This window comes from Branchiostoma belcheri, unplaced genomic scaffold (assembly GCF_001625305.1).
Source record: "Branchiostoma belcheri isolate BF01 breed outbred unplaced genomic scaffold, Haploidv18h27 scaffold119, whole genome shotgun sequence".
NCBI lineage: Eukaryota > Metazoa > Chordata > Leptocardii > Amphioxiformes > Branchiostomatidae > Branchiostoma > Branchiostoma belcheri.
In genome coordinates, this window is record NW_017802591.1 from 677,683 (window position 1) to 688,120 (window position 10,438).

The 10,438-nt window shown below is 42.5% G+C and overlaps 1 protein-coding gene across 1 annotated transcript in view; it reads left to right on the forward strand.

Annotated features, from left to right (window-relative positions):
- LOC109462582 overlaps positions 1-9,861 on the forward strand; it is a 16,454-nt gene extending 6,593 nt beyond the window's left edge. Inside the window, exons 4-10 of the mRNA XM_019759138.1 lie at positions 4,247-4,382; positions 5,312-5,506; positions 6,166-6,265; positions 6,915-7,074; positions 7,441-7,692; positions 8,356-8,563; positions 9,371-9,861. Coding sequence (XP_019614697.1) covers positions 4,247-4,382; positions 5,312-5,506; positions 6,166-6,265; positions 6,915-7,074; positions 7,441-7,692; positions 8,356-8,563; positions 9,371-9,588 — 1,269 coding nt within the window. The 3' untranslated portion in view covers positions 9,589-9,861. The remainder of the gene's footprint in view (positions 1-4,246; positions 4,383-5,311; positions 5,507-6,165; positions 6,266-6,914; positions 7,075-7,440; positions 7,693-8,355; positions 8,564-9,370) is intronic.
- The last annotated feature ends 577 nt before the right edge of the window (positions 9,862-10,438 follow it).

Sequence of the window (10,438 nt, forward strand, 5' to 3'; positions counted from 1 at the left end):
TTAGAACACTGCATTTTTCACATGACTTTAAACCTCTGCCACGGGAAAAGTACTCATCGCAGACATGTGAAATTTGGATATATGATAGATATGATGTTTCTGAAGAATTATGATAATTTTTTATGAAAAATAATCTCCTTAAAAGCACGGCGCATGCGCAAAAAATGACGTCATCGATGACGTCATTCGTATGGATTTAAAAGTTTTTGGCAAAAGTTATCCGATTCTGACAAAAAAACGCATCATTTTGCTTTTTTCGAGTAAAAAAGTCCGTATATTCATGCCCAGGCCCTAGGCGCCCCCCTCCCCCTTTCCCGCCCCCCCCCGAAATCCCCGTCAGGGCAATTTTAATCGTTTCTGGAAGGTAAACAGTTGTTGCATGAATTCACTTTCTATGTCATTTTATATGAGTCGACCTCTGAATTTGACTTTCGTATAATTTCGGCGAAGTTTCTCTATTTATGGTGACTTAAACTGACATTTAACAGCAAAATCGAAGTGTTTTAAGCCTTCTTAAGGCAAAACTGGGTTTTCTGATGTTCGGTTCAGGGCTCCATAAATTCGCGACTTTCTTTCCTTTGGGTGGTGTTAATTGATAGCCTAATAAGTACTCCTCACATCTTTACAGGGTTTATTTCAACTTCTTGCTCCTAGCCACGGCAATATCACCCAGATTGTTAGACAGAAGGTTGGGAGCTCCCCAAGACTTACTTACCCTTACTTCGGAGGGAGGCGACAGGGGGCGGGACCCGACAGACCGATGCAAGTCTCGGGCCTAGTCTCGCGCTCTCGCGAGATTAGGCCACTCCGTGAACAAGATGGACTGATAGCCATCGAAAATTTGGAGGTTAGTATCCTCATCCTTCCAAAGTTGTCACTGATAAAAGAATTCACTAGGAACTGTATCTATACGTGACAAATGAATCTCTTCAACCACCCAGATTGTGTTTTGCACCTGGTAATAATGCAGCCTTTCACACATTTAAGGAGCGCTTTGCTACTTAATAGGCCATTCACGGCGAAATAGTGAAGAGTTTGGTGTCGGACGCGTTTGATTCGGAAAGTGCGAACCCTGGTCTATCATTCGAGGTCGAAATCTGACGAATTCTTCCTTTTACTTTAAAGCGACGAACCTAAAACGCGACCCCATGCTGTTTTCCCAGGGGACCCGATGACGTCACTGCGTGACGTCATCGATACCAACTGTTAAGAACGTTTTCTGCAAGTATGCGGCACCGAAACCACGAAAAGAACACATATATCCATAGCCAAGATCCAGGGCAGACTTTTATTTCCGTTATAACTGTTGTGAGAAAAGCGATGTTTGAAATAACGGTATTTTCTACTTGCCCCATTGTAACGCTGCCTGGGACCCGAGACTTGGCAATATAGCCTTAGAACACTGCATTTTTCACATGACTTTAAACCTCTGCCACGGGAAAAGTACTCATCGCAGACATGTGAAATTTGGATATATGATAGATATGATGTTTCTGAAGAATTATGATAATTTTTTATGAAAAATAATCTCCTTAAGGTTCCGGGTCGGAGTTTAATTCTGACCAGGGTTCCAAATAGTGCGCAGTAAATCGCCGGATCTGCGAGGTTGTCACGCTAGGTTTGGCTCCCCATAGCTCGGCGATCGCTGTAGATTTTCAACTAGGTTTTGAATTGATCAAAAAGCCTTGGGATTGTAGTGTTTTTCGGCGCGGTGAAGTTGGACGGCCAGCGAAGCGTTTTTGGTATTAGTCCGCGAGCAAGGGTGATGCGGTTTGTCGCCTGATGACCCAAATAGCTGCGTTCTATGTGGAATTTCTAGGGGTTCGCGTCACCGGATTTTGCGAAAAACTTATCGCAACAACCTATATTTTTTTTCCGTTTTTCAGAAACAGGAAGTAGTAAGCTATTTCAGCATATAAGCCGTTAGCCTGGGAAAATTCGTTTTTTCCAAGCAGGTCCGTTGAAAAAACTGCAAAAAAACTACATTTTTCGTATCCAAAATTTACGTTTAACTACAGTTTCTACCCAAATTATAGAGTCGACGGACAATAACCAAAATTGTATCGGAAGCCGGCTGGAAACCTCCGTTGACTGATGTAATGAGATTTCCCGGCGTACTTTTTTTGGCGGAGTTATAGCCCTTCGGTCTGAGGGTGTCCGCCGGATCCAAAATCGTGAAAAAAACTCCGGTCCGAGACCTTAAGTCACGTATCAGTAAAGTCTCGTGTGAATAAGGTGACGTGTTTGTAAACCGTAATTCTCGCGAGATCACGTTGTAAAGTGATTGGTCATTAATTATCCTGATGAAGGCGACAGTGGTCGCTGAAAATTTTATCCCTGTAAATAGTGTGTTGGAATAAAGTTTAACGTTTTACTAAAAAGACTTCTTGGTGATCTTCTTTAAGCCAGGAGATTGTTATCCTCAGCGCCAAACAGAGAATATGTTTACCTCGCATTAAGAGTCTCGTTCATATGCATCTCATTATGTTTACCTTCACCCAATGTTGTGTCCCAAACCGTGCCCGTCCCGTCCTGTGCCTGAGCGGGCACATAACGGGACACGGTCCGACTGTCACAAACCGTGCCCGGAAGTGCTGTCAATCATAGTGATTGGCGGGAACCTAGCATAATTATTCACGCCCACGATTTCGTATATGATTGGATTACGTGAGATTTTGCGAGTCTGTACGTGTACAGTATTATGCTTTCAAAACGCAGTTTTCACAACTTAGTCTTATGTTTGGTCGATATGAACTTAGATAACAAGAAGCCATAGGTGACAATCCTCCGTGAAGTTTTATATATTTCAACAAAATCCCAAGCATCAACGCCAGACCTACTGTGCAGATTTTATAATTAGGCAACGGTTGAGGGCGCGTCACAAGCATAAAACATACAAAGAGCTAAATCCATTACTGCTCCCAGTGCGTGTAAAGATACTGTGCTTCAAGTTCGAAGTTCATTTTAATTACACACACACAATCATTGCATTCACATAAAGATCGGACTATCATGGTCGTGTCTAGTAACAAAGACAGCCACACCGTCTTACCGTGCCTGTACCTAATTAAGCGCGCCTGGAACAGGCCAAATTCCAGCAACAGTTGTGGTAAGCACCGCGAGTGTTACTACCGCCGGCCAGATAACCAGGATATCTGCTTAGAGTACCTCTGCTACCAGACAACTGCCTAAACCTACGGCCTATTCCACAGGATTGTAAAAGTAGGGATGTTTCTAAAATATACATTTACTTCAATATCAAAACAGCTACGGTAAAAATAAAAAGACGTGCATCATCCCGGACAAAATGCCACACCACATGCGAAATGACACAGAAATGCGACGTACGGAAGAATGCGTTTTGGCTGCGAACATCTTCCAAAAAACTTGGCATCTCTTAAGCATGGGCAAAAACATCTGGAACCACTTATCAAAACCACCCCGTATCTGCATGAAGTTCCACCCCCCCCACTGCTATTCCAAACAACGCGTTTTTCTGGACCATTCCAATTCGCCTCGTAATTGTAGGGGTGCGTCTGCAATATTACATTGACCGCGAAAGCAGCAACGGCAAAAATACCCATTCGTGCATCAACACGGGCATGCCCGCAGACGGCGTATAAAATTGCGTGCCGATTACACAAAGAGAACCCAGTGTTTTGACTGCGAACATGAAAAATCAGCCGATCACAACACTCCGTCCGGAGGTCCTGACCTCCTTCACGGAGTAATGATATACATAGACTAGTTAATACAAGAAAGAAACCCGCTTGGGACACATGTTATGAGAACTGTGTTCAGTCCCCTAGTACGGAATGGGACAAAATTATATAATATGTGTCCAGAACTGTGTGCGGTCAGGCACGATTCTGGATAGTCCCCCGCGTGTCCCAGAATGTAGATTTGCCCCAGGCACGGTTTGAGACACAACACTCAAGGCAGCTACCTACCAATGAAAAACCATCCACCCGTGCTCCAGTTATTTGCAATCAAACGTTGAAACAAAACTACAGTTCTAAAGAAGCTGCTAGAAGGTCCAAAATTACTCACGTTCGTACTCCCAGTGTCATCAGCTTTCCGCTACTTCGAAATCATTAAACTTACACTTCCGGAAAAATTCAAACGTTACCCTTCCGACATTCGTCAAAGGCCGTCGTTGTACGATTTTGATCCCGTGTGTAACAGTTCAATCATTTCGATACACTTCAAGATTAGTATCGATACTCATATTCTCCTGGTCACACAGTTATTCCGGGAGACCTACCCGGATGGAAAAGATTACATCATCCACTCATTTGAGCTGGACGCGAGGCTGGCTCCCTACTTTGCGTCCTACTCCAACCACGTCCTCCACTGTCCAGTCGCCGTGGGCGGGAAAGATGGTCAGTCATGATACTTCTCTTCAGATCTAGTCCGCAATGGTTGCATTAACCTTCTCCCAACTGCCTGAACATTTACCAACAGCTAGCTATAGTCTACATGTACTTCAGCAAGATGAAGGTTAAGGCTTGACCAAAGAGCTCAGAGCTCGTTGAGCTGTTTAGATAGGGTCCAAAATCGTTTGCGAAATCTCGTTGGGAGAGACCTGCACGCCACCTTACAACCGCTTTCACACCGGCGCAATGTTGCAAGCCTGGCGTTACTATATCGATATTTCCACGGCAGATGCTCTGCTGAACTTCGCTCCCTTGTACCCCACTCAGAACATTCTCTGCAAGAACACGCTTAGCCACCTTAACAGCAGAAAATCACCCTTTCTTCCTCAACAGTCCATCAGTCAAGAGAAAATTTCATGCTGACAGTTTCTTCCCAGATCCACTTCACTGTGGAACAAGCTTCCCCGTGAATGTTTCACCGCTAATTACAACCTCCAACGGTTTAAATCAAGGGTGAACAAATATCTGACCACGCAGTCATCACTGTAACCCAAAACATGTAAGTGGCTCTCACGAGCCTTGTTTTGAGGTGAATCTGAAGTAAATAAAAAAAAAGATTGAACATTTAACCCTGATTTTCTCAATTAAACCCTCTTTCAAAACGATGACCATCATTTACCTCATTTCTGCTTTAATATTTAGCCTATGCACATATGCACTCACTCACTCACTCACTCACTCACTCACTCACTCACTCACTCACTCACTCACTCACTCACGTTGAAAAATGGTTCAAATATATAGGATATGTAGAACTTGAGCGAATGCCCACAATTACATAATCAGTCCTGTGAAATTCTTACAATTCTTGCTGGCTGAAACCTGCATGCAGTAGTTGCCAGAGCAGCTAAATATACGTATTTTTTTCTAATCAGGAAACATCACGGCCTACGCTGAGTCCGCCTGGAAACCTGACAAAGGTAAAGTCGCCGGCAGAGACATGCAGTGGGGAGGCGGAGCGATCTATGCATCGGACGCAGAGAAGCGGGATGAAATTCACGGCCGACGATTCGGTGTGAAAAATGTCATACCAATGGTGGATCTCTCCAAGTGGATACAAGAAAACACCGGTATGTTTGAAATGATATGTACACATCACTCGATCTTGTTGAAAAGCTACACCATGACCGACTAAGCTATCGAGACTAGAAAAAGGCTTAGATTGATTGATTGATTGATTGATTGATTGATTGATCAACATGTCAATCATATCCAATGAACAATTTCTAAAAGACTACGGATGGGAAACCTTTCCTGAGTTGTTCTCCAGTAAATATAAGCGCAATTACCGTGGTCATGCACTTTTGATTTTAGTCATTGTCATTTGATCATACAAAATTGCTGTCGTTCCTTCGTTCAACAAGCTAGCTCTCGTATTTCTGAGAAGAAATAAGATTTTTCAGAAAGAATCGAGATTCCCAGGAAGTATTCATTTGTAAGTCCCTTGTGTAAGATTTTTTGTTTTCCTGAATTCCTGCAGACTCCCGGCAGCTATTTGCTGTGTCCTCACTTTTTGATCTCCTGCCATTCTGCACGTCAATTTGGACAAGCAGGCACGCAGTTACCCAAAACAAAACTATGGACACAATAATATTTGTGGATAACTAAACGAAAACGAGTGGGTATACATACAGGCATACAAAGATGACTATTGAGATGGTTTAAAACAGCACCATGCATACAAATGGATCTGTATAGTACTAAATTCTATTACTCTTCTTTTGCCCAGCATTGGAAGACTATGTCATCTTCAAACTGGACGTCGAGGGAGCTGAGTACGAAATCCTGGAAAAGATGATCAAAGAAGGGACTTTCAAGTGGATAGACAAGTACGTGTATCCCTCTCACATTGGAAAGCTCAAGAATATGCTTGTCGATATTCGTCTATCATAGAAACTAGAAACAAATCAGACTTGCAGGTTAGTTCTAGTGTTAAGATTGCGTGCACATGATCATAATTATCATGCGTGCAACATCAACAACATTGCCATTTTCTTACCGTAATGCCATGGCCTGTGTTAATTTGATTACATGGATGACATCCTCTGGGAACCCAAAAATTGATGTGAGCGTGCGATTAAAAACGTTTGGTAAAAATTTGCCTTCATTGTGAAATCTAGGTCATTAAGATTGAAGAAATGACACACAGAATATGGTATGGCCAATAATACTCTTGATTTTGATCTGTTCACATCTTCGTCCTTTCCTTTGGAATTGGTTTGGGCATTCTACGATTTTGGTACTATTTGTCAATATTTCTTTGCAATTTACGACATATATTTGTTCATTTTGCAGCTGTACGATTTACGGTTTGTTGAAAACCGTTTTTTTTTGGAACGGACAAAAATTCATGTCATCCATACAATCAAATCAACATGGCCTGATAATCCACTGGTATATTAAATGATATATGTAGGTATCAAACGCAGAATAACACTAGCAATATATCAGGTGTTAACATGTACCCCAACGTTTCAGGTTTTATGGTGAGTTCCACGGCTGGACCCCTGTACCGGGCTGGTCAGCCCAAAGAAAAGAAGGACTTAGAAACACCATGAGGAGCCATGGCATCAATATGCTGGATTGGGCAGGAGAGTACAAAAGATATCAAGACATAGAAAGCATTCACAAGATTGATGTAAGTATAGCGGTGCATATGTCCATATTTTGGGTTAATTATAAAAAAAGGGCAGGTAGAAAAAAACAGAAACATAATCCATGGATCCGGGGTGAAGAGTACAGTGGTGTGAGAGGTAAAAATGGCAATAAACTATGCATAAACATAATGTGCTGAGAAAAACCCCCCAGAATTCTTACAAAATTTATACGCATTGATTAATACAATATATTAGAACAAAATATTATTTAAAAAAAGCTGTTAAGAGTTACAGATGAGATTCAATCTGTCTAATAGTAGAAGAATAATAAAAATGTACTTACAGTAATAAATAATAAAGAATAAGTAAAAAAAATATACGTTCATAAGTTGATTCTTCGTTTGTAGGTCCCAGCGGACACCCCCGGAGCAGCAGGAGTGGTCTACTCGACCTGTTCCCCGTCTCCAGACGGCCCAGCCCGGCTGGCCCTGACAGTGCAGGTCGGGATGAACAGGAAGGCAGCCCACAAGCTGGTGGAGACGATCCGGGCGCACCCCAGCAACATGCCGGTCACTCTCTTCGTGTACGGGGACTTCGTGCAGGACTTCCCGGACCTCATCACCAAGTGGGCCGACAGATACACCATAGGAACACGAGAGGTGTGTTTACCTTGCCATGTACAGTTTACTCTATAAGACTATCCTGGAGTCCGGTCTCGTTAGCTTAAGTCCGCTCCGAAGATCCACTACCCCGCCAACATGTTGTTTAAAAAAGTCTGGACTCCAGGCTTTTATAAGACAGATAGAGTCACGAGTAACCCAGAATATAAAGTACTAGCAAGGAGATTGAGACCTCCTACGTACTAGTAATGACAGCACTGACTTGACATTTCCAGTTGTAGTGTGTGAGACATTGGCTGGATGCCATTTACGACACAGTTCTTTATGTACTACGTACGTTTTTTTTACCCTCCTTGCCTCTAACAAGGAGGTTTAAATGAGAGCTCAAGTCTATATAACCTCCTTGCACAGGGCAAGAATTCGGTTTGGGGCTACGATTTTTAAGTCTCCAATCAGTTCCTATGATGGCAGCTAGCAATACAGTATCGATAGGCCACTAGGGTTCACTTCGACCGTAATATCAGTCTGGAGATTTCCGATCTATACGATGGCTAAGACCGGTGATGAAAGCTTCTTGCTAAGACCTAACGTAAAAACGGGGTACCCATGCACGCAAACCAGTTCTCATCAAGATAACTACTAGTACCATCGGTAGAGTACCGGTACTATGATACCAAAATACACGTTTCATCACCCCCACAGGCCGGGCCTTTTCCAGCTGACCATTGGGTCCTGCAGAACCCGGACGTGATGCGGATGAGTTTGGTCTCGGCCGTACAGCGGATGAAGGAAGTAGGGCTGCGACCAGCCTACTACTATCCGGACGGCCTGTCACAACGGGTTCAAGATACAGCGAAGAACAGAGGACTGCGGATCATTCAGCCAACAACCAAGTTTCCTCCTAACCTTGGTAAGATGACGCTACCCTAACATTTTTTAATAATACAAAATGCTACCACAAGATAGCACAGTATTTGATGTAAGGTTTCGTAAAATTGGAAATAAGGTACATATAAAACCAAACAAGAAACCAAAAAAAGATGTCAAAGCATGGAGGAGTATATAGGTTTTTGTGAATTTCTTGTTTTATCATTTGTGAATTTTTATGAACGAAAATTATTTCCATGAGTCTCCCACTGGCACCCTGCGAAAACCAACTACCGACTTCCTGCTGTCTCTCCGCCATATTTTGGGACCCCATTTCCTGCGTCTGACCTTTTGTAGTCTGTAGTGCTGTCATTCACATACTAACTTGGCCTCTACATAGCTACCGATCTACAGGAGACTGGGAAGAGTAGAAGTTGGCCAAATAGATAACATGCCAGGGGAGTTAGTAATAGTAGTATGCCTTTATTTAAACTCGAAAGCTTGTTCGGTATAACATATGAACGCTTTTCAACAAGGTCGAGGGTGAGGGCGTTAGTCCACTAAAGGAGTACAGTTTGTCCCTGACCGTTCCAGTTGTCCAATTTCCACTCTTTCCATCCAACTTCGAAGTATGGTAGACACAAGCATACACACACACACACACACACACACACACACACACACACACACACACATACACATATACACACACAAAGCATTCACGCAAAAAATATAAAACATGACTTTAGTTCTTTGAAATCGGTAAACTCTAGACGACTCCTTAACTTTAGTTGAGTTTTATATTTGATTGCATCTTGAATCTAAATCCAGGATTTTGTACTTTTCTTAGGAACACTGTTGAAGGAAGACAACTATTACAGGTACAGAGACGTGGAGAGGACGCCAAAGGCGCTCCGTATCCTGTATGAACGCATCTCGACAGGAGGGATCCTCAGTCTGGACACTGATCATCCCGACAGCTACATGATCTCCGCTTTCCTCATGGACTATCTGTATGAAAACTCCGGCTTTCAACTTGTCAGTTTGAACGACTGTTTAAGGAAGTAATTTGTTTGAAAATGTTCAATCTCAAACTTTCTGTAAAGCATGATATTCATGTAATACTCTAGGCGGACTACAGTTTTGATGTAATAGCGTTTTTAGTTTTCTATAGCTTAGAAGGTTACCCCCTCGGAGATTTCGGTAAAGTTTATGTGTCATTGTTAGTCTCATGTATAGTGTCAGAGCTCGGAGAAGGAAGAACATTTTGTGACAAGATGTAAAAATCAAGTATTGGTCCAAAATGCTACAATTTGTCAGTATTTATGATGATTTATTGTAATGTACAGAGTTGGAATATGTTTCTAATTGTGAACATGGTGATTTAGTGTGGAGATCTAACATTGGGATCGTAAGTGCTACTTGGAGATATTTTTTCATTATGTTCTCATTGGTATTGGTACAGATTTAGTCTAAACATTCTACCTGCCCTTTCAAATTCAGATGGGAAATGTAAGCCCCTCCATAGTGAATGTGAAATTTGTGATTTGACGTGATTGTGTGAGTGTATGAGTGAGTAAGTGTATGAGTGAGTGTCTGAGTGAGTGTGTGTGTGAGAGTGAGTGTGTGTGTGTGTGAGTGAGTGATTGTATGGATGAGTGTGTGTGTGAGTGAGTGTGTGATTGTATGAGTGAGTGAGTGAGTGAATGAGTGAGTGAGCGAGTTAGTGTTTGAATGAGTGAGTGTGTGAGTGGGTGTGTGAATGAGTGAGTGTGTGTGAGTGTGAGTGAGTATGAGTGTGTGAGTGAGTGTGAGTGAGTGTATGTGCGTAATAAAAAGGGAGTAAGAATAAAAACTCCCAGCAGCGTGACGATGAGGTTATTTGCGGTGATGAATGCCAGGATGAAGACGGCGGGTC